Source organism: Neolamprologus brichardi, chromosome 16 (genome assembly GCF_056152115.1).
Source record: "Neolamprologus brichardi isolate AB-2024 chromosome 16, ASM5615211v1, whole genome shotgun sequence".
NCBI classification, from domain to species: domain Eukaryota; kingdom Metazoa; phylum Chordata; class Actinopteri; order Cichliformes; family Cichlidae; genus Neolamprologus; species Neolamprologus brichardi.
The window spans coordinates 33095254-33120239 of NC_142119.1; the positions used below are offsets into that span (position 1 = coordinate 33095254).

The following is a 24986-nucleotide window of genomic DNA, read 5'->3' on the forward strand; positions in this document are numbered from 1 at the left end:
CAACAAGTGTATTTAAATTCCTGAAATGTGCGCTGAATATGGCAGCACTGTGCTCTCCGTGTCCGAGCAGTATGTAGATGAAGGTGTAGGTTAATGGCTTCCTGCTGCACCGCTTCACTCTGTCAGTTTGACAAGGGGAGGTATGAACAGATGAGCTCTCGGTTACCAAGTGTGCGTGTCTGCGTGTCCGTGGGATTGTGAATGGACATCGTTATTGTGCGTGTGGGGAGGAAACACAAAGGAGAGGATGTGGGTGTGTCCGTGTATCAGTGTTGCGATACATTGAGCCGCGAGACAAAGGATTGCTGAAAATAGTGTTTCATTCATCAGCGGTTTTGTAGCTGGGGAAATCCTATATGTCTGTGTTTGTATACATGAATGCAAGCCTGTGGGTGTTTTATGTAAATATGCATGTATTTACTTGTGTATTCCTTTGTTTGCATTTTGCTGTTGAAGGAGGATTTTCCCCATTCAGGGTGCAAATGGAATGAAAGTGGCTCAACAGCAAATCTGAACTATTTGTCATATGAAGGCACTTTTAATATTTAATGGTTCAACATAAACAGCAGCGTGAAACAAAATATTGCTACACAAATTGGCACAAGGACTGACAAGACACTGTGCACCTTCTAATATATGCAGTTAAACAGAGACTTCTGACATATTGTGAGGGATGTGGCATTTTCACAGTGACTGTGGTAACTCCCACTCTTATTTAAAATCCACTAGCCTGTAACCACAGTCAGGTAAATGCCCAATGACAGTTAGACACCTGGTGCTTTTCTCATATCTTTAACTATTTGACTGTGATGAAGACACATTAGTGTCCAATCATTTGTCTCTTTTTTAAGGCTGTGAATTAATCTGCACACTCGTTGCCCTTTGACCTATATGTATTTTTTTCTTTCTTGTACTCTACCTCTGATGTAAATGACCCATTACTGAGCAATGTGTGAATCTGTAAAAAAAAAAAGAGAGAGAGTAAGGCTACGTTCACACTGCCGGCGAAAGCGCATCAAATCCGATTTTTTTGACCCTATGCGACCCATATCCGATCATGGTGTGACAGTGTGAACGGCACAAATCCGATATTTTCAAATCCGATCTGGGTCACTTTCGTATGTGGTACTGAATCCGATACATATCCGATGTTTTAGAAAGCGACTGCTGTTTGAACGGTCAAGTCGCATGAAATCCGTCTTTTACGTCACTGACACGAGACAGACGCCAATTATCAGCGCCGGAGAAGACATCGCGAACGCTTCCTGGCCATCCGGTGAAACTGTTGGGAAGACAACGTTGGAGAAACGTGAACATTTTATTTGTATCTGCAGATTCTGACAGAAATCTGCAACTATCCTTTGAAGCAGCGCTCCTCTAAAACAGCAATAAGGGTCATTATTAGGTTATTTACATTATTATGTAAATAACAAAATAACTTAAAGCAAAAATTGGGAAACATAAAGTCCGAAGTCTTTATATTAAGGGCCATCAGTCAAACAATACTGTTTGCTCTGGGTCTAAACAGAGCGCATTGTGTGTGACGTCTTCTTTTGCGCATGCGGCCGCTTTGAGCGTTCACACTAGAGCGCGTTTGCTGTCGCGTTTTATTTGTAGTGTGAACGAGCAGACAAAAAAAAAGGATTTGATCAAAAAATCGGAATTGAGCGTTAAGTGTGAACGTAGCCTAAATAAACGGTAAAGCAACAGCATGTGAGCAGTTGCACAGTCCAAAACTTGGGAATAATGTCCCAGCAACCTTTGGGATCAAATTGTAATTAATTTTTGACCCAACTTTGACGTTGATGTTTGACCACCACTTTCTGAGTTCATCCCAGAGTCCATTTCCTCTGGTGTTCATTTACACGAAATATAATCAGGTCATTCCTCGAGTGACTAAGAGGTTTCATTTTCAGGAATGACACAGATGGACGTGCATCCATTTTTGTGTCACCTGTCATCCAGCAGGCAGCTTCACACGCTGGTCATATTTTTATGCTTACAGCAGTCTCGCACTTCCTGTAAGTACAAGTACAGAGTACAATGGAAACCAAAAGTGTATAAAACACACACCGCATTTACTGTATAAGAAACCATCTGCTGACTAGCATCTTTTATTTTGTGTCAAAATTCTGAGAAGTTAAATTTGTCCACTTTATAGCTTTCAGCTAACAATTTCACAATTTAGTGTTGCAGTTTGTATGATTTCCAAAACCAGCAGAGAGAGAGACGGAAAAAACAAACATTTAAGCTTTTAAAGCTGTGATTTTTAAAAGCTGGTGGCAAGACAAAATACACGATGCCACTTCTGAACACCTAATGTACTCGTTATGAGTTTGAGTTTCCGCTTCCTTTCAACATCCAGTGCAATATTTATCTCCCAAAGCATCAGGACGCGTCACCTTTGGACATCAGAGAGGGAAAGCGTGGAAGAGGTGAGGCAGTCATTGTCTGCTTGTGATGTCAGTGTATTTATTATTTTTAGCCAGTACTGATGCAGAAACTGGAACAGTTAGAGTGATGTTGCAAATACATTACCCGTGCTGAACATAACACGTCACGTAACATCAAAAGCCTGCCTGACAAGTGTTAAAGGCAAGCGCACGACGCGTCGCTGGTTTCCCACCTGCGAACACGGCTCACAGGTGTTCGCTCCCGTGTTACTATTTTAGCTGCTGACTGTTTTTCTTCTGCACCACCTGGGCACCAATTTGTGCCAAATCTGGCCATACTGTCAAGCATTAAGTCTGGGAGTTTACGGGCTGGGTGTGATTTATTGGTGCCTGAAATGGCAGGAAGAGGTGGAAACAAGGGGACGTGATCAACAGTCGATGAATGTACGATAATGCCGGTTTTTTTTCTCTCCTCAAGCTCAACAATGGAGGAGTATTTAGAGGAAGAGCCTGTGGTGAATACAGAATACATTTTTGTGACTGTAAAGTAACCTGCTTACACGGATAATACTCATCAACACACAACATTTTATTCCGAATGAGCCGTTCTGCATTTCAAACCATTATGTACATATTGAATAATGGTTTAGCTGTTGCTGGTTAAAGATATTTAATTATTCGGCTCTATATTAAATACTCCAGGGATGCTTTTTTTTCATATTTTAAGAACAGTGAGGAACAATCCTTTTGCATTGTTATACAAATCTGTCTCGACTGTAACAAGTGTCAGACAGCTCCTATTCAAACAACCATTACTCCCCTGACACACTTATTTACAATATTCATGAGTTATAATTAGTTGTCACACATGATGTTAGCAGTGTGTCAGTGAGAGGCAGCCTTATCAACATAGCACCACATTTCAGGAAAGACCATATTTGCAGCCGCCACCGCTTGCAGATTCTCTTTACTTCATTAGCGTTTCACATTCACCATTTTCCACCCCCCCACCCCCTTTTCTCTCAATTTCTCGTAAAAATAGAATTCATTTTCGAGCCCAGCTGCCACCTTTATGCAGTAAAAGTGATGAATCCTCTATCTTGCTGCTAATTGTATTTTCTGCAATTTTATTTGCCCATAAAAAATTCATGTTTTTCCTCTGTCTTTGCTCCTTTAAGAACGGCGCCGCTGGCAAGATATTCCTATTGTGTCTACGGCGAGACAAAATTGGGAGAAATGGAGTGTCATGCTCAGGTTTGGAGGTGGAATTGATGGTGGGGATTTGTACATGGTTGCTGGCCCCACTAATAGATGGAAATGAACTCTAACATGCAACTGAGACTACAGGCGCAAATAATAAAGCCTCTGTGGCCCTGGGGTGTGTGAGCATGAAAAATGGCAGGAAGTTAGTAGACACATGGGTCTTTAACTTTGCGATATTTTCTGCAAGGACAGTGATTGCGATTTTTTTGTTTGTTTATTTTTTAATGTGTTTATATATGAATGTCTTAGTAATGGAAAGCTATTTCCTCTCCTGCTTCTTGGATTTTGAAGGAAATGTGAAATGAAGGAAAACTTATTATAAAACTCACTAAACGTGGATGTCACACTTCAGAGATGCAAAATATACATCTGGCATTTAAAGATAGTGTGAGAAAAGAAGTGTGATTGAGTTGCGTCAGATGCCTCCACTCGCACACCCAGCAGACATTTGCACAGCGCCTAAATTGGCAGGAGGTCTGAGTCAGAATGTGATATAACATCATATGGAATTTTTTAGGTGAGGAGGGATTGAGAGTTTTAGGTAGGGATGCTGGGTGACTTTTATATGGAAAGCAGTTTGTATCCCTGTTTTTCTGGCTATCAGCCTTGGGTACCTGTAGTATGACTATGGAACAGGGGAATACAAAAAAGGGAGCTAGAGTAGCATAATTTTTTTTTAGACATGGATCTCTGTTTTACATTTAAATTCATTGTTAAATATCTCACCTGAATGTTTTTCTTTCTTCATAATCTGTTGCTGCTAATGAAATTTTGCTTTAAGCTATTAGCTGGTGATTGTTGCTTGAGTATCACTAACAGCATAAAATATAATGTTTTATTGGCGCTGCTTCACTGTCACAAAGTCATCAGTTCAAATTACAGTCAGGACATCTTATCATAAAGACATTTGAGCAAACTTTATTTGAAAAAAAGAATAACTTACTAATGTTTAGCCTATTTAACATGTGTAGCATAGTTAGCCTATATGCTTAATACTAAGCTAACCGCTAACGTTGAGCTAAAGTAAAGCTAAAGCTAAAGTAAACCAGTTTACAGTGTTTATTTTTTATTTTATTTATTTTGGTTTGGCTTGAAAAAAACAACAAGTTATAATGATGTACTCAGGCAGGATAGTTGTTTTCTCCATATGTAAGTTGTTTATGCTAAATTAAGCTAAGGTAACTGGCCACTCAAAGTAGCATTGAAAAAATTAATAGCTTACTAATGTTTAGCCTATTTAACCTGTGTAGCATAGTTAGCCTATATGCTTAATACTAAGCTAACTGCTAAAGTTGAGCTAAAGTAAAGCTAAAGCTAATGTAAACCAGTTTACAGTGTTTATTTATTTATTTATTTTTTGTTTGGCTTGAAAAAAACAACAAGTTATAATGATGTACTCAGGCAGGATAGTTGTTTTCTCATATGTAAGTTGTTTATGCTAAATTAAGCTAAGGTAACTGGCCACTCAAAGTAGCATTGTACATTGAATATGTATTCTGTATACACCTACAGACGCACCACAGTCATTTCTAACCAGTGTTGTCAACACCTCAGTAAGGGAAATCGCTATTGGTCATCCTAAAAATGCTAGAACTGGCTAAATCATTGTCTAATTTGCATAATTGGTCATGTTTATGTAATTGTAACCTACATGTAGGAGGTGGAAGAGACATAAAGTGAGTAAAAAACACCCTAAATGCATTTAGAATATATTTAGAACTACAAATTAAATTATTTTAGCAATTTTTTTTAATATCATAATAAAAATAAATAAATAAATAAAAATAATTAAATACCCTCCTCCTTTATCCGGGCTTGGTACCAGCAAAAGTGACCCAAAACAGGAACTCTAGCAGAGTTACACACACACATAGACACACAAAAAAGTGTGTGTGTGTGATTTTAAGTAGTTTTAAAGCTTGTGATCCACAAAAAGTAAGAGTAAAAGAAGAACTGACGTCATTACAGTCAGGGCTGGAGCAGCGGCTTCGCTCATTCATTTGCAGTGTGGACGTGTAGGGGTGAACATCTCCTGCTCTGACAGCAGCTGGGGGCGACTGCTGCGTGAGGACGATCTGCCGCCTGTGAGCGCTTTGGCACGGGCGAGGTACCCACGGTAGCACCCGCTGCTTTCACGTCAAAAAGTGGTCATAAGTCTTCCTAATAACACCAGCAAAAGTTGCCATATTTGACTAGTTGCTTTTTAGAAATAAAGTTGCTAAGGGGGTCTGAAAACTCGCTAAATATTGCAACAGTCGCTAAGTTGGCAACACTGTTTCTAACTACAAGAACATTTTTAACAAAGCAGCATTTGTGCTTAATTGAAACTTTAGGTTCCAAGGTCAATTCTTTTTTTAAAGTACTCATAATTTTCCTGTTTGCAGAAGGGACCTCTCCTGCCTGCACATTGCGTAGCTTTTATTCATTTGGTAAATGGCAGTCAGGTCATTCAGGACTTGGTATGGAGTGTAGGAATTTGAGGGAGAGGGTGTTGAGGTAGAGCTGGTATTCTCACAGCCTCTGTGTGAGCGTTGCTTTGTTCCAAAGTGGTGTGAAGAAGAGGAGACGGACAGAGAAAGGGGTGGGGAGGGGGGGACGGTAAGGAGGGTGGCACTTTCTGGTGAAGGTCACAGGGTTAAGTCGATGGGGATCCTTGGAGACGGGGCCCTGCAGAAAAGATGGTAATGCTCCAAGCCATGATTCATCGCAAAGGCATCCATCTGCCTGTGCTTGTGTGCGCGCACGTGTGTGTTTGCACATGACGTCATCCCATCAGTCCCCAGGCTGTCATGGGCTGACAGGCACGGGGCTGTGAAGGAGCAGTGTTTTCATTTCAACGGGCAGAATGATGGAGTGCGGAGGGGGCGGAGCTGCTCTCTGAATGGCAGGTGCCACACTGTTCGCTGTACTCAGGGGAAGTAGATTTCAGGTTGTTGACTGCGTGCACACTTGTTTGGCAGCAGCACTAGTGACACGACTGGAAAGTTGAGCTCCCGCGGAGCACATTAGCTACTTTCAATATTTTCACTTTTTCGTCTGCTTCGTGTTCGGTATCTGGAGCTCAAGTTTCATTTTAATCACAGTTTACTTTATATAGCCGTCCCCTGCTGCCGGCTCTTTCTCCAGTGCAGTCTGAGGCAGGTTAATTGAAGGGAGCTGCTGTGGGAGATGAGCTGTAACTATCAATACGGGCCAGAGCACACTTACTGGTATTTTACTGTCTGCAGGAGCTTAATATAACTTCATGATGCTAAGATGCTAAGATTTTCATTGGGAGTGACCAGGATGGATGGATTTATGACTATATCAGAGGGACAGCTCAGGCTGAGAAGTTTGGAGACAAAGTTAGAGAGGTATGGTTGCAGAGGAGGGATAGAGACTATATTGGACAAAGGATGTTGAGGATGGAGCTGCCACAGGAGGAAAATATGAAGACCTCAGAAAAGATTCATGGATGTAGTGAAGGTGGAGATGCAGAGGGTGGGTGTGACAGAGGAAGATGCCAGGGATAGGGTGATCCACTCTGATGGAAAACTGTTTTTTACATTTATATTTGTTTGCATTTAATCCTCCTTCATCGTCTCTGTTTCTAGTTGCAGCAACATCTTTGTGGAGCATCTGTATTCTCCATTATTCATTCTATAACCTATAGTGGCTTTTATACACACACATATATATATATACATATATATTTGTTGGGAGATCTTTTGATGATCATATGGAGACCTGGTGTGGCTGTCTAGTTGTTAGTCCTCTTTTTTAATAGTTGATGTTGGTCAGGTTGGGGTTCCACTGCTAGCATAATGTTTATCAAAGCATCAGATTTATTACTTGTAGTAACAGACAGATAGTTTCATCAGTGGACAGATGGAGATGTTCCAAGTATGGCATCAACATGTCAAACATTTTTTCTCTTCAGCTGGCAGCAGAGTAGCGAGAGCAGGAACACCACAGTTTCCTCTTAATGTGTGCGTGTTGTCTTTCTGCATCCATCCCTCGAGGCGTGTTTCCCATTTGATTCAGCTCCTCACCCCGACCGTCAAACTGAAACGATCTACCACCGTCCTCGCAACGGCCCAGGGGTTAAATCACTATTACCTTAAACTGTATTAGAAGAACGACAGTAAAAGTCAGCCTCGCACACAAAAGCAGTCCCCATTTCCCGACTCTTTATGCCTCCAGATCTCTACAGTGGAATTAAATTGTGCAAACTTAGCATGACATTTAAAGCACAGTGTGTAACGTCAACTCGACGCAGTTGTTTACAAACTGGCTGCCCATTTAAAATTCTTTTATTTACTTTTAAAGCTCTCCATGGCCTCGCCCCATCTTATCTCTCTGAGCTGCTACAGCCTTATACACCCACCCGCTCTCTCAGGTCAGCTGATCAGCTGCTCCTGAAGATACCCGGGACTGGGCGTAAACTTAGAGGAGATCGTGCTTTTGCTGTAGCAGCTCCAAAACTGTGCAACGAGCTTCCTTTAGAGATTAGACAGGCCAGTTCTTTATCTGTTTTTAAGTCACTCTTGAAAACCCACCTCTTTACCCTGACCTTTGACACCACATGAGATGTTGGTTTTTATTTTTATTTTTATTTCAGTTGTTTTTAGGTGGCACGGGAGATTTTTTTAGGTGGGGCCGCACGGTGGCACGGTGGTTAGCATTGTTGCCGCACAGCAAGAAGGTCCTGAGTTCAATTCCACCATCAGGCCTTTCTGTGTGGAGTTTGCATGTTCTCCCCGTGTTTGTGTGGGTTCCCTCCGGGTACTCCGGCTTCCTCCCATCGTCCAAAGACATGCAGCTTGTGGGGACAGGTTAATTGGATAATCCAAATTGCCACTAGGTGTGAATGTGAGTGTGAATGGTTGTCTGTCCCTGTGTGTTGGCCCTGTGACAGACTGGCGACCTGTCCAGGGTGTACCCCGCCTCTCGCCCTATGACAGCTGGGATAGGCTCCAGCGCCCCCCGCGACTCTGAAAAGGATAAGCGGAAGCGAATGGATGGATGTTTTTAGGTGATTCGATGCCGTTTTATCTTGTTTTTGTTTTAATATAGGGCTGTTTTAATTCGATGTTTTATGTGTTTTATTTATTTATTTTGCTGTTTTCTCTTATTCTATTGTTTTAACTTATTTTCTGTACAGCACTTTGTTCCTGTGCTGGGTATTTTAAAGTGCTTTATAAATAAAATTGGATTGGATTGGATAAAGCTGCTGTGGTGAATGTGTTCGTCGCATTTAAGTCTAGTGTGATCTCCAACAATGCTTGGGATCCTGTAGCTAACTTTGTCTGCGGTTGCAGCGCTGCGCACGTAATGTAGAGCGGTGACGCTACCCGATCCGTACCGGAAACCCGATCGGTACCCCGCATGCGCGAAAGGTGTCTACTTCCGGTCGAAGAATTTTACGATAGTTACAGGTCAGAGTATCTGTTAAGATGTTAAGAATAATAAGTATGTCTTAAAATGTTTCCGATAATGAAACATTTTATATAATGTAGACAAAAACAAAAAAATAAAAAGATAGTGACAGATTAGGACTCCCGATCCTTACTGCGCACGTGCAGGGGTTTTCTTCTTCTTCTGTTCGTTTAATAGCAGTGTACTCCCCAGTGTACGAGGATACCGCCACCTGCTGACTGAGCAAATGAACCCTATTGTAAACTGAATTGGCGTCATTACAAACGTGTGTTAAATTTGATTTAGTGATAGTCGAGTGTGTTTATGCTTGTCTGTGAAGAGGATTGTTGGAATAGTGATGATGATGTCCGCTATCACTGTAAATTGTCAGTAAACACTTAACCTGGCTGCTGAATCTTCACGTGACATATTACAAAGTCTGTATTATTAACTCTGTAATTAGGCGCCATTCTTCTTATTTTACGACGCTGTTGTTCGGGGGACGCTCTCTGTTGAGGAGAAAAGCATGAATTTGTTTGTATACGGATTATCCATTGTTTAAATGTCCCGGTAGTCGAAAAGGAGGCAGAGCTGTTGAGAAATGCTAGGAGCTAACTGGGCGCTAACCGTATCATTCAAATATATTGAATGTCGCAATGTTGGCAAAGAGAGGAAGTGACGTGAGATTTGCGCATGCGGGGTACCGATCGGGTTTCCGGTACGGATCGGGTAGCGACAAGCATATTAGCCGTGTGCTGCCGAGGCTAACGAGCAACATTCACGTCCGGCACAGTAAACAAATACTCAGTGATGGGTGTGAATCTGTACAACAGGAAACATCTTTACTTTGATGTATGTCGCTAACAAAGACCGTATTGACTAGCAGGGGTTTAAGCTGCATCCAAAAGAATCAAGAATGACATTTAAAATAATTAAGAACTGTTTGCCTGCAGCGTCTTGGCAGCAGAAACTGTTCTGCCTGAGTAATAAAAAAAACAATCACACAGTTGTGAATCGTCTATGAATATAAGCTGAGAATAAAAGCAAGAAAAGAAATCCCAAGATAATGTGCAGATGTTTGAGCAGCTCGTTAGGCCGCGGATTGCGCTGTTCAGTGTGGCGTTTTCACTCATTAGCAGGAATTTATGCAGAGGCTAATCATCCAAAATCATGAACTTCCATCCCTTAAAGCATAGTTGATAAACTCCATGATCTGTGAAATAAGAGATCTATTTATATACTCTACATTTTGTCCCCAGAATGGTTTTGGCAGTTCTCTTAAGTTCTGATTAAATGTCCGTAGATTGTTTTATTTCCTTTTAAATTATTTCTGAGCTGTGAGCAGTGAGGATCTGAAAAAATAAAAATAAAAATCATTAAGTCAAAACTTTATTCTCCCAGCAGAGTGTTTTACAGAGTCTTAGGGCTATACAGTTGTAGGAGTTTTAATTTAAGCAAAATGAAGATCCAGAAAAGAAAATAAATGGTGTCACCTGAGGAGAAATTTACACATAAAGAAGTTTTAGTTAAGAGAAGCTTCACAATGAATCAAAGTTTTTGCCTTTTTAACTCTCGGAGTTTGTTCGAGTTCTCCATCTGGCGAATGAAATTGTGACCCAGTTTAATGTTGACTCTTGTTTGGCCTCAGTTGGCAGGCTTCGCCGAATGTTGGGTCACAACTTCGTCCCACTGGCCAGTTTTCCTGGCAATCCCCCGACATGTAGATAATTATCAATTCTGCGTGACATTAATCCTTTAGGGAGGGAAGGAAATAAAGAGAATAAGAAAGAGATGAATTGTTGTTATATAATGGCAGACTTTTTTTACATTTCGTTAACCTCCTCCTTGGGCAGGGAGATCACAGAAGAGGAGGAGATGGGGAGGAGGATGAGTAAAATGAGGCCAGTGACACATAACGGGGGTCCTCTGGCACCTGCTCATAAACCGTACAGTTAATGCCAAGAAAGGGACATCTCTCAACCCCTCTAAACAAGAGCCAGAGCAGCTCCGGTGGCCAAGGCAGACTGTGTGTATGCTCATGCATTAGTGTGTTTGCAGTGCAGCCGCGCAGCGCTGCTGTGCTGCATCCGTAATTAAGCCCAAGACATACCCATCAACAGGAATATAATTGGGCAGTGGGAGGGTGGAGGTGGTGGAGTGGAGGTGAGTGCTGCAAACTTTCAGAGAGAGAAGAAAGGATAAGAAGGAAGGGAGCGAGCGAGCGAGAGAGAAAGCCATTTACATGCTAATGCTGTCCTCAGCCCTTCAAATGCCTCGTTGCGTGCTTTGCCCGCTACCCTCGAATAAGCTCCGGGCTGCCAAGCCAGTCGCCATGTTTACACAATAAACAAACAGCAATGAGGTTAAAGTCTTTTCATGCATCTTTTTGAGCGTGCCTACAGTATTAGCAACAGTGCGCTGTTGCGTAACTGTTGTAAGTGTCTGAAGGACTCAGCTGACTGATTTTCGGCCTCTTTTGTCATCACCGCACTTTTTTTTTCTCTTCTTGTTTTTGTTTCCTAGGCGACAGAATGGGCACCGGACGAGGAGACCAGGGGGTCCTGTCAGAGCAAAGGCAAAACAGAGGTAACCTCCATCACGCCCCCAATTACAACACTTCACGTCCGCACTGCCTGGCTTACAGAGAGGCCATTTTTGATATCTTCTGGCTGTCGTGGCGAGGTCCTCGCGGGCCTCGTGGGAGGGCGCTGCGCAGAGCAGCTATTTCAGACCCTTCAATCAAGTGTTGTTTTTCTTGCAGTGAAGAGAGAGGGCAAAAGGGAAGGGAAAGAAAATGTGCACAAGAGAGTCTTGGGTGAGACTCTCAAAAGGACTTCCTCTCAAATATATCTGATGACAATTGGCGCGATCAGTTTTCCTGCTTCAATGATTTTTGTAAGAACTAATTGCACCACTCTTTTGTTTTGGGGGTTTATTCCTCTCACAGTGTCTATACAGTGAAGACTGATACCAAATATACAACAGGCTGTCATTTTTCTTCGAAACCTGCATCACCACAATTACCTCAGTCCAATAAATCCATCCTCAGCCTTTGTTAAAGCAGATTTGGTTCTTTTTATTAAAACACATTCTTGACTTACTGTAGAGCCTATGTCAGTGTCGCAGACAGGCTTCCGTTTAGTTACAAACGAGTATTCATATTTCTGAACAATAGACTCACAAGAGCAAAAGCTGCACACTGAATTGCTTTGATTGCATGCCAAAGACTTGGTCCATTGTTCTTTTCAGCAACACGTCCAAGAGTATTTAGCTAACCACCTCGGCTTTTGCTCTACTTCAACTTTTCCCCTTCCTTCTTCTCTGCAGACCGAATGTCAGAACTACGTCAGAGTCCTGCTGGTGAACAAGACGGAGGTCATAACATGCGGAACCAATGCTTTCCAGCCGCGCTGTATCGCCAGAGAGGTAGTTACGTGTGTGCGGCTGTGCGGGTTTTGTTGAAACGCAGTGAAAAGGCCGCAGATTTAACGCACCGCCCGTCTCTGTGCCCCGCATTCAGGTGGGCAACTTGAGCAGCGTGCTGGAGAGCGTGAACGGCGTGGCCCGCTGCCCGTACGACCCTCGTCACAACTCCACGGCGGTGGTGACAGAGAGCGGAGAGCTGTACGCCGCCACCGTTATCGATTTCTCCGGCCGTGACCCCGTCATATACCGGAGCTTGGGCGGCATGCCACCACTCCGGACTGCCCAGTACAACTCCAAATGGCTGAATGGTACAGAATCACCGCACGATCACACTGACGTCCTATTTGAGTGTCATTTATTTAACTGTGCTTCAGATAATGAGTATTTTCATCACCAATTAAAATTCTAGTTAATTACTTTGCTACTCGGTATTTGAAATATGGCCACCAGAAATTCCCAAAAGGAGGAGGCGTTATTCAACTCTGTGACATAAATGTTGAATGAAAAAGCAGAGACGTGCAGAAAACGCTGCAGAGCTGCGAGCTGGTGTTACTGGTGCTCTTGGGTTCATTTTAGAGCTTTTAAATCTTCCAATTTCAGGGGTGTGAGTTACAGGTTTGCTTGTGTTCGACTGAGTAAATGTTCCATTATATTTTTCTGTCAGAGTGCAGAAATCTAATCAAATAAAACGAGTAATCTGATCAGTAATCTGACCTGTTGAACTTGAGATAATCCACAGGGTTATACTGTGTCAAATAGAAAATACCTGCTGCTGTTTCTTTAAACGTTTCCCAGGTCCCGTCTCGAGCGGCGGATGGGCTAAGTCGGCACTTTTGCTTCCAACACAATTTCCTCCCATGTTAGAGCCAAGATAGATCAATCCGGCATGCTTCTTTTTCAAAGGTCTACAAAGACGGCTGTGATTGAAGTACTGTGTAGAACGCAGAGTTACAGGTTAGGCATAGGAATCGGTGGGATTTACAGAATGGCGGGGAACATGAAATACTGTTGGTCCTTCTGGTGCTGGTGTCAGTAATCTCCCAGCTGCTGACGCTGGGCCTTTTTCTCTCTACTGGAAACATTAAAACACATTCTGACTCAAGCAGAAATGTAGCAGGACCGTCCACTGAAAAGCGCTGTCATCGAGTTTCTTTGATATGCAGTAGCACTGAGATCTGGACGTGTTATGTAGAGAACATGTGCGATTCTGGAAGTAAAGGTCAGATTCGTTTTCAGTCCCACAGACAATGTCAGATGACTAACAGTTCTTTCATAGCCTGGATGTATATTAAACTCTCTCCTGGTTTAATTATCTGTATAAAATACGAGCAGCCGTGTCAGAAAATGTCTTTCTTAATGTAATGAGGGCAGTGACTAATGAGTATTTTCATTACTGCTTGATTTCCGCCCTCTTATTTTCTCAGTTTATCCACTGAACATTTAGCCTATTAAATGTCAGACAGATCACCAAATTCCCAAACGGTGAATCTGATTCGTGGAGTCGGAATAGCTTGTTTGGTCTGCTGGCCGGCGACGTGAAAGAGAGAAACGCAGCCGATCCATCATTTAGAGCTGATGGCGACTGATTGTCTTTTACTGTTAAAAGAATTGTTAGTGTAAACTGTATGTCTTGCTGTAAGAATAGGAAAATGCTGTGGTAGAGATAGCAGACAGATGAGAGAGTTGGAGGTCCGGGAAGAGGATGAGAGGGAAGCGGGAAAGATTGAGGACTGAGGAGTCAGTGAGCGGTGTAATTATTCCTCACAGCAGGGAGAGGGTGAAATTACAACACACAGCATGCTTCGCCTCATCCCAGGGACGGCGCCTGTGTGGGCTTGAACATGCATGTATGTATTTAGACTGTGTGCAAGCTCCACATGCTTCCACGTGTGCTTTATTAACACACACACAGGAAGAAAGCCTGTTGAAGGGAAGTGAGCGTCAAAAAAAAAAAAAGATCGAGTGCACATCAGCATAATCACAGCTGGCTGCACGCACGGTGACGCACGCGTGTCGCCCTCCACTCCGCCGGTCGAAGCCTGCTTTGCTTCATGGCTGATTCTATGAGTGTTATGGAGTCGTGTTCCCCGGTGAATTTGGGGTGTGAATGAAAATCTCATTTCCAGCTCGGAGCCTCTCCAGTTCAGCAGAACCAAAGGCGGGGAGGGGGTCCTGGATCTAATCAGTCTCTTCTCTTATTGGATTGGTTGCCTGCCAGGTGCTGACCAACTGTTTCCCATCATGCATCTGAATGTCACAAGAAGCTACATGCACAGTCTCCTGAGGAAAAAGTCTTAAGGAAATGCCTGCGTGCTTCTCTCGCTTTCCTCACAGGTCTCATCGGTAGCCACATGTTTATTTATGTTTTTGCTATTAGCCTTCGGCCTCCTCTCAGCTCTCGGAAAAATGTTTCTCGGCAGATATTAAAAGAAACCAAAACATCAAAAATCGTAATCTCTCATGCTTATGCATTCAGCTACAAGTGATGCTTCAACCTAATGTGAAGCTCTTTCATTGATCTAATTTGCGCTGGCAAAATACTGTTTTGCAGAACATTAAATACTGCAGAGATCGTTTTATTTATTAAGTGATAGTAAAACTCTTAATGACGCTACGAATGCAAAGCAAATACTGAGCGTGTCTCCAACTTTCTTTTTTAATCTGCTCCTGGCAAGAAGAGTATAGCATTAGTTCAGGTAGAGCAGTGTATTAGCCAGTTGGCATGAACTGCTTCTTTCATGCTTCCCTTTGAGTGGCTCAATCCTCAGCTGCTCATCTGCCAACTGACTTGTAACATCTAATCATATTCATACACGCACACAAAGAACTTCATAGCCAGACTTATATTACTCTGCTGATACCTCTCCAACGCTCCAGCCGCTGCTCTTGGACAATACTGTGGGCCTTGCAGAGCTTTATTCTTTGCACAGCAGCTTGTTGCTACAGTTAGAGCCCCATTAAAGCATTTTATTGCTGTTATGCAATCATTTCTTTATAAATCATGAATTTTTTTGCACAACTTTGTCAGACTATAATAAAATTAAGAGTTAAAGTCGATCCATTATAGTCATTTCCAGCTCCATATTTTTTATCATGAGACTGTACTAGATAACATTTTCATAACTCGGTTCACAATAATTATTATGTATCTCATACTGGACCTCATTTCAACCTCTGTTTGAAACAAGCTGTTTTAGCACCCTTCTCACATCCTTTAAGACAGCTTTTTTCTTATTGGCTGTTCTTCACAAACAGAAGGATTGAATGGCAGGTGGGTGGAGCTTCTGTGCTCACATCCAGAGCAGGTTGTTTTCAGAATCCAAAGTCAGGATGAGTATAACTCTACTTTAGGTTTGAGCTCAGGATGAACCACAAACTCTATATTTCCTTCATCCAAACCTAAAGCTGCATACACACATACTCACCCTCGGTCTGTGTGCTGTGTGTGCGCTCTTTGTCTGCAAAGGAAAAAAAGGTTGGAAGTATAATCCTCAAGGACATATGTTTCCTCCAAATCTTATCTGGCAAAACAAATTAGTTTAGTACAAAACAGGTTTTTGCAGGAGATATATTCAGACATCTTTTGCCCACTCTTTTAGCAGCTAAGCTAGCTGAAAAGTGAGACATGTCAAAAAGACACAAAACGAACAGTTCTGTGTAAAAATGAACACAGAGATCATCAGAGGCATCTAACCTGCTTACAAAAGAGCTCGTCTGTCCCGTTGATGTAATTAAACTACCCGACACCACCTGTCCCACCTGTGTTTAGCAGAGCATCTTTGCATTCCCGCAGCATCCCTTTGCTTGAATAATAAATAGCCGTGCACTTTCAGCAGTGATTGTGTTTGATCTAAGGCATCATGTGACGTTACTGGAGGCAGCTTTACTCCAGCACCCAACCAGCCTGCCAGATTGAACAATCTGTTTATCACTTAGCAGGGTACAGAGGGAAAAAAACAAAACTCTGTTCATCACATTTTGCACCCACGCAGCTTCAGTAATATTATGCAGAATCTGTCAGCTCCACCTGCCCTTTGCCTGACACACGTACAGCGCGCATAAACACAGGTACAGTATGTAAACACAGAATGACTCAAGCACACCGAATACACACGCTTATCCCTTACATTAGCTCACCTGCTTTCATATAACAGCTCGTTAGCTTTAAAGGGAAAGTAGCACTAACACATTATGATGGTTTTGCAGTGTCAGTCACCCTGCAGGCATGGCAACTCTCACTTGTTCATCAGCACGCCTGTTTGCACCGATTAACAGTCTGAATGCGGGATCGGAGTTTGCTACAGAGATCTTGACAAAGGTTTGACAAATCTTTTTGCCACCGCTGTAAACACTGTGATTACCTTTGGGTTTCATGTATAATAAAAATGCTAATAACAAGCGCTCTGTTTCTTTAATAGCATTCGTACTCGCCTTCGATTTGAAATACAGCTGAGGATGAACTGATAAGACCCACAAGTTAATTTCATTTAACTCGATAAGTCGATTAGATCACCTGCTAAATTAGCCACCGCTGCTTTCCTCACATTCTCTTAGAGTAGTAATTATGGCGGTCAGGGAGCGAGGTCTTTGGCACTCGCCGCCCCTTTAATAAAACTTGATTACAGCGTTGAAAAGTTGGGATCCCTCCTCCTGCTGATTGTGTCTTTCTTCTTTTGGTACCACGGGAGCTTTGGTTTGTGCTCGGCCCAAACTGCCAGTTATTTTCATCACAGATGCTGTCGCTGTGTGTGGAGAGGCGGATTCGTTTTCTCCCTGCTTTGTGTAAAAATTACAATCTCTAAAAAGTCTCGGTAGGCTCTGATGCACATTCCAACACGGCTGTTAACAGGTCACGTCCATCCTGTTTGTGCATGTGGAAGCTTGTGTGTGTGTTTGTAATCGCCGTATCTGCCTTTTACATTTTCATTATGTGTGTGCATGTGTCTGTGCAAATTATGGTGATATTCTTCCATTCATGTTTTTGCCCGTGTGAGCGTGCATGTGCCCGGATGTGCTATAAGCAGTGTTGGGGAGTAACGGAATACATGTACCGCCGTTACGTATTTAAAATACAAAATATGAGTAACTGTATTCCGATACAGTTACCATTTAAAAAGGTGGTATTTAGAATACAGTTACTTTGTTGAAATAAATGGATTACACGGCGGTACTTCCCTGTTTCATATTGTGGCGGGTCAGGACTGGTTGGGTTTTGTTTGACAGCTACGCTCTGTTGTTCCAGGCGGCAGCGTTACGGTTGCCGTGGTTACAGGGTGACGCTCTCTCTCTACGTGTTTCCTGGGTGAGAGAGCGCCTGTTGTTGTTGTGCTAAGCTAACAGGCAGAATGCTACAGGTATAGCTCTAAAGAATGTAGCATCATGGGCAGTGTAGTCCGTGCTGCAGGGAGAATGGACTGCCATACACGTTATGTGTCTGTGAGCGAGGGAGGGAGAAAAAGGAAAAGTACGAGCTGTCATCGAGCAAAAACGGGAGCTGGAAGCATGTAAATATAATAATAACCACTGCAGCCAAGAAGAGAGCCTGACGAGCCCAGTTGTAAGTAAGCTATTAAGACTCGACTGTACACCGTGTTCGTGTTTTCCTCTGAAACAATAAGTTCTGTTGGAGCAGCCTTTCAACGCCTCTCTCTGTCTCTGCTAGCAAAGTTGACCCAGACAACAAAGTAAAGCTAGTTTTCAGCTACGAGCCGACACAGAACCTACATTTTGGGATGTGTATTCTGTATTCTGTAATGGAATACATTTTAAAAGTAACCTTCCCAACACTGCCTATAAGTTACAATAAATGGGTCCCAAGAGAAAACAGCAGCAGCAGTGTGTTTGATCATTTCTGCACATGAGCTGTACTTATCTGAAAGAAGAAGAAAACACAGCGGTACACAACAAATCTTCAGCGTGATGCTCGGTGTCAAAACAACAGTGTGGGTGTTGAGCTCGAAGTGTCGCAACGATTTAATCCTCTCATGAAAAACAAGACGTCTTCTACTTAGCGATCGTTAACAACCTCAGCTTTTTATTAACACTTATGAATGTTTTTCTAAAAGACTGCAAAACCCTCAAAATACACTCATCACCTGTAAAAACAGGTCATTTCAATTATATGCAATACTAAAAACAACTGTTTTTAGGTTTATTTTTATGCTACAAACTAGGATTGTAAAGTTCAGCGTTTCATTAAAAGTATCGCACAAGAAATGTCACATGTCTCCGGCGTACATAAAGCCAAGACTGTCACCACGAGAAGATGCTGCAACAAAAAGAAAGTGAGCTTTCAAACGAGCCTGTCCCGTTAGATTTCTGCCAAACACAAATGTACAAGTCGAAGCGCCCTTTTCCCCCTGACAGCAGACGGCAGTAAATTAGTGTTTGGTGATGAGCCATTCGTGTCTAAAGAGTGACAGTAACGTCCCTCTTGTTCTGTGCCGTTTACCTGATAACCCACCGAGCAGAGACGCCCATTAATCTTTGTGTATGCGTCCCCACCCGCACCCCCCACTTTTCCCAGGCAATAAAAACAGCGCGGACATGTAGTTAAACAGAGATCGCTCCATGGATTTACCATCAAAATATCAGACAGATTTATTAGTAACCGTTTTTTATCTGCTTCCTATCCGTCTCTGCGGCTTCTCCTCATTTACACATTTGACGTTTAGGCTCCTTTTCCAGACCATCTCAAACTGGGACGGCAGTGGCAGGAATTCAAACTTGTGCTTGCTAATAAGGAGCAAAAGGGTCGAAGCAACCAGCATCTACAAGATAAATGATGCAAATATTTCTGTGCTGCAGGAGTAGATGTAATGATCCCCTCTCCCCTTCTTCCCCCCCATAGAGCCCCACTTTATCTCGGCCTACGACGTCGGCCTCTTCACCTTCTTCTTCCTGAGGGAGAATGCAGTGGAGCACGACTGCGGCAAGACGGTGTATTCCCGCGTGGCGAGGGTCTGCAAGAACGACATCGGCGGGCGATTTCTCTTGGAGGACACGTGGACCACGTTCATGAAGGCGAGGCTCAACTGCTCTCGCTCCGGGGAGATCCCCTTCTACTACAACGAGCTGCAGAGCACCTTCTACCTGCCCGAGCAAGACCTTATCTACGGCATCTTCACAACCAATGTGTGAGTGAGCTCGAGCGCGCACACGCCCACCGCCCGCCCTGTTGCATTTCTAGTCTGAGCGCTGACGCTGAGAGAAAACCCGTGGCACGCGGCCATTTCATCACGGCTCTGCGTTTGAGGTAAAGCAGCGATGCTTGCAGACGTTTAGAGCGCTGAGTGCCGCACCTGCCGAGTGCGGCGCCGCTCTCTAATAAAGTTCAACCACCTGCCTTTTGTTTACACACTTCGCACTCCACTTTTATTCCAATTTATTCGCGACCGAACTGTGAAGTGCTTTTTTCGTTGCAGCATAATTGAGGCTGAAATAAGTCGAGGACGAAACTTTCAAACTTATTTCGATGTACAGACTTTTCGATTGGGTGTCTTTGCTTTGTTTTCAGTATATGATGCCTACAGTCTGTGAACACACGTGGAAAAAATGTCATCCCCATGTTTTTAGATCTAGTATTTAACCACATTACATAACAGTTTATCTTTAAAAGCAGGCGAAAGAGATTAGTCGTTTCAAAGAGCTCTTGTGCAATCTTGATTTTCCTCCCCAAGCAATATACCATTAGCTTTGTTATCAGTGATCACATTTTTTTAAACACCCCAAGTTAACAGCCGACCAAAGAGTCTGTTCTTTCAAAAAAAATGCACATTAATGGCAGAGAAAATACTTTTCTGGCATTTACTATCTAAATCAATTCAGCCTGTACAAATGTGGGTATGAGCCTGCTGCTCAGCCGGGGTTTGCAGGATGATTACTAAAGGAGCGTAAAATCTGAAAAAGACACAAAATAACCCAAAAGACACACAGAATGACCGCAGGTTCATTGAAAGGGATCGTGAGGCTCGTTTCATCAGCATTTGTCTCTTATGTGTCTAGTGTGACAGCATCAATATTCCTCTTTGTATCATAAAGCATAAAATTACTGTAATGCAACACTTACCCATGCATTCCTCCTCGATGTTGCCCTCGCTGTTGAATAGAAAGGATGAACAACCCCACCAAAACAAGCTGCAGCTGTGCTGAAGAGCCCTTTCAACAGCAGCGAGAATATTAATAAGGGAACACTGGCGCGCGCACCGTAGCACTTGAACTTCTCCTCATTTAGGCCTCGGATTTCGTCACTTCGTAAGGTTTGTTACTGCAACATTTTCCTGCCTGTGTAGAGAGACAATCTTCCAAAGTTTGAGCCACCCCGCTGATGCTAACGATCAGTGCGGATGCACACAGCTCTCTGCCGAGCTGGATACACAGATTGACTCACGCTCTCTCTGGTGCGTTTGATTGCTCCAGGTGGGGGTGTAACACACTTCATTACAGAGAGGAAACACCGAGAACAAAAGTGTGTACATTGGAGATTATTTTTGCGGCTTTTATGTTTAGTAAAAGTGTAATCGTGTCACACTCTGCTCTAATTAGAGGGTGGCAGCAAGCGCACAGCAGCTTGGTCAATCTGTTTAACACAGTAGTCCAATAAAAGATGTCAAGGAGACATGTACATCAATATAAATTATAGCTCGGGCCTTTTTTATGTCTGCAATCCTTTAATGTGTGTTGCAGATGTGGCTCAAGTGGTAGAGTGGGGCATCGACCAATCGAAAGGTCAGTGGCTCCGTCTCAGGCTCCTCCAATCCAGCTGTCGAAATATCCCCGGGCACAATACTGAACCCCAAATTGCCCCCAATGCATCCATCGGAATATGAGTGTCTGTATGGATGTTAGATTAAAAGTGCTCTGTGTGTTTGTGTGTGAGATTCAGAGACTTAAAGTGCTTTAAGTGCTCAAATTGAGTTGAAGGGTGCCAAATAAGTCCATTTATCTGTGACTGTATTTATTTTGAAGTATATTTAAACAGCATGTATCTCTCTCTGCACCGGTTCTGCAAATTATCTCAGCACATTCATACCCCTCAATGAATTTTGACTTTTCCTTTTAAGACTTCCCTCGGGACAAATTCTGAACCTCGCATGAGATCGAGTAACTAAACACACTGAAGACTTACTTACTTAGACTTAGATCCTCCCGCGCCGATCGGCGCATCGGGCGACAAGAGAACGCCATCGAACTCGGTCTATTGCGGCAGTTGTCGCTTCATCCCATGACAGTTCGACTGAACGTAAATCTTCAAGGAAAGTCCTCCTCCATGTTATTTTAGGTCTTCCTCGCCGTCTCTTTCCATTCTTTGGGTTCCACAGAACCGCGACACGGGCAGGTCTCGGGTCCGGTAGCCGAAGGATGTGACCGGCAAATCTGAACCGACGCTTGGTGACTTGGACACGGAGCGGCTCTACTCCCGCACGGCGATATACTTCTTCATTGGTAACGCGATCCCGATATGTGATCTTGAGCAGCCGTCGAAGACAACGTTGTTGGAAGACGTCAAGATGGCGGTTCCAAGTCTCCGCTGCATACAGTGCCGTCGGTATAACGATGGTCTTCAGGAGCCGCAACTTGGTTGATAAAGGCAGTGCGGTGGTCATCCATATAGGTCGTAGTCGTTGAAAGGCTGCCCATGCTTTCCCAATTCTGCACTTAACGTCATGCTCCGCGTCCCCGTCACTGCTAAAAGTGCAACCCAGGTACATGAACCTGTCCACCTCTTCTAGCTGCTGCTGCTGCTTCACAGTAACCGCTGTGTTTGATGGTGTAGCGTAACCAACTCGCATAATCTTCGACTTCTCGCCGCTGATCCTGAGTCCTATCGGTGCTGCTTCTCTATCCAAAGATGAGGTTGTTTTCTGAAGAGCCTGGAGTGTTGGTGCAAGTAAGGCTATATCGTCCACAAAGTCCAAATCTGTGAACTGCTGCAGGGGATCACGTCCGGCGATGCCCATCGCGTTCGGTCCAATTGCTCGGCGCATGACATGGTCAATGGCGATGTTGAAGAGGAATGGCGATAGGATGCAGCCTTGTCGCACACCAGTATCGATGTTAAAATATTCCGTGATGCCGTTGTCTGTTCGGACGCAACAACTAGAGTTGCGGTACAACGCTTGGAACGCGGTAACGAAGCGGTCGGGCGTAAGACTTGATGATTTTCCAGAGCGTGTCTCGATTAAGGCTATCAAAAGCCAACGAAGTTCACGCATAGCCTTTGCTGGAATTCGAGGTTCTGCTCAATAATTGATCTCAGCGTGAATATTTGTTCAATGCAGGACCTTCCACTTCTAAAACCCGCCTGCTCCTCGCGTAGCCGTTCGTCCACCGTTCTCAATAGTTGCCGAAGTAATACTTTTCCGAACACCTTCCCTGGGATGGAGAGAACACACTCCATCCCACACACTGAAGAATAAAGGATGAATCAAAACTAAAAACCAAGACAACACTTTCTATATCATTGTTCTTTCTCACTTGTGAGAAAAAACTACGTATACATCTACCGTTGAGTCATGAAATGCTGTTTTCCACAGTGACAAGGAAGTATGTAGCAGATGCCAAGGATGCTGCGTACATAACCTTTCTTTTTCAATTTGGAAAGTCGAATCTGAAGCCACCCAGTCCACCACTTGAGTCAAAGTCATGTGAAACTATTAAGACTTGGCGATAAACCTTGCAAGCGTGGCAAAACAATCTCTTGAACTGCACATGCACTTTGTGCCTGCGTGCGTGCAAGGAGCCACGGCTGATGCTATTCAGATGTATTCTGAGTACTGTCAGGGGAGAAGTCGAATCCTGCCTCTCACCTTCTGCTCTCTCACCTGTTAAGCCGCCGGCAGTTGACACTGCGTTGCTGCTTCCCATCAGCCTGCAGCCATTTTTGGTGATAGATGGGAAGAGCGTGAGAGAGCAGGAAATGGCCGAGAGACAAAAGAAATGAAAAGCCGGGGGGATAAAGAAAGAGAGGAGGAGATCGAGAAATGAGAAGAGGTAATGAGAAAAATCATTAAGCTCCGAGCTTTTGTCTTTCTCCCATTGTCTCCTCCTTCAATCCTGAAGCGACTTGCCGGTCCACCCTCCAAAACTGCTTCGCTCTTTGGGGCTGGATATGTTAATGCAATCACCACAAACACTGTCTCCATCTGTCTGGCCTAAATTGAGCAGACTCACAGCTGCTCCCTGGAGTTTGGGGCTGTAAAACAAAACAGGAAGAGCTGGAACGGAGCACTTGTACCCTCTGTCTGCCTGGGCCGGCTCTCGGTACTATAAATCCACCTCCTCCCTCTCTTTGCGACCGTCTTGGTTTAACCCTTGGTCAGTTGCTTGGTTTTTACACTTTAGGTTGATGTTTGGCAGACGAAACCTACAATTTCGGTTGTCGGTGAAGTCGTTCATCAAGAAACGACAGTCACAAAGTTTTGTTCTCGCAAAATTCAAAGGCGCTGCTTTGTGAAATGAGCGTTTTGAAGTGTTCTCTCATTTTTTTGTAGATCAAACGATTAAAAAAGGGAGGCGCTGATTTTTGTATTACACTGCAAAGAATGCTGCTGTGTGTAAACGGATTTAAAACATAATGGTTTTCATCCCTGTTACTCAATCTCTACACAGCCCACTAAGCAAAAGCAGCTCCCTAACAGTGCATCAGCAACCTCTTTGATCCTCCCCCCCTTTTGTCTGTGCATTTGGGGACAGTGCTGAGTGTGGGTAACCTACGTTTTGGGCAGTAAAGTACATTTCCCCTCATGATTTTATGCATACAGAGTGAGAAAAATGGGATTTGTTAAGTAGCTTACATGGACAGTTGTATGCTTTAAACAGAAATGTGTGTTTTTTGCTGCGGTGCATGTTCATAACACAGGGAGAGCGTTCTGGTGGAGCATTCAGTCTGCACAGAGCCTTTTAGTTTGGACGCTTCCTTCCTCATCTGCTCTTTGCAGCTTGATGAGCTCCCTTCAGAAGCAGACACAGCTTTTTAGCAATGCTTCCAAAACGCCTTCAGCAGCCACAGTTAGCGAGACACACACTACAGCTCCTGTGCTGACACACGTTTAAGCCTCATTGCAGTTTCCAACTGGAAGCCAAAGTAAACTTTATGTTAGATGATGATATTTCCAGTTTATTTTTATTTTTTTTTGATTTTGATTGGTTTGTAAAACCGCTGATGATCGAGCCATGAATTCACATCAGGTAATTGGAGAAAAAAACAAAGAAAAAAAAGCCGCCACCGTCCAACAGAGCGCGTCAAGCTGTGAGGAAGATTTTAGCATTCCATCAGAATAAGGACACTTAAGTCCTAAGAGCACAGCCAGGTCTTTTAATTAACTCAGGTTCCTTATTGGCAAGGTCCTTCTGCGCAGTGATTCTCCTGCTGAGGTGTCTAACCTGCCATTACTAACTAATTATGAGCCTCCTTATCTATTTCTAGGTGACTTCACTGACCCCCTCCACTTCTCGGTCTCATATTGGAGAGGTTAGCAGGGGGATATGGAGTACTGCAACAAATGG

The 24986-nt window shown here is 43.5% G+C and overlaps 1 protein-coding gene across 4 annotated transcripts in view; it reads left to right on the top strand.

The window, feature by feature from the left end:
- sema5ba (sema domain, seven thrombospondin repeats (type 1 and type 1-like), transmembrane domain (TM) and short cytoplasmic domain, (semaphorin) 5Ba) overlaps positions 1-24986 on the top strand; it is a 222775-nt gene that overhangs the window by 135453 nt on the left and 62336 nt on the right. For all 4 annotated transcript variants that reach the window (XR_015716616.1, XM_087830194.1, XM_087830197.1 and 1 more), the window contains 4 exons: positions 11577-11639; positions 12381-12479; positions 12574-12787; positions 19330-19615. Coding sequence is in view for 3 of the 4 variants with exons in the window: in XM_087830194.1 (XP_087686320.1) it covers positions 11577-11639; positions 12381-12479; positions 12574-12787; positions 19330-19615 (662 nt within the window). In the remaining variant the exon portion in view is untranslated. The remainder of the gene's footprint in view (positions 1-11576; positions 11640-12380; positions 12480-12573; positions 12788-19329; positions 19616-24986) is intronic.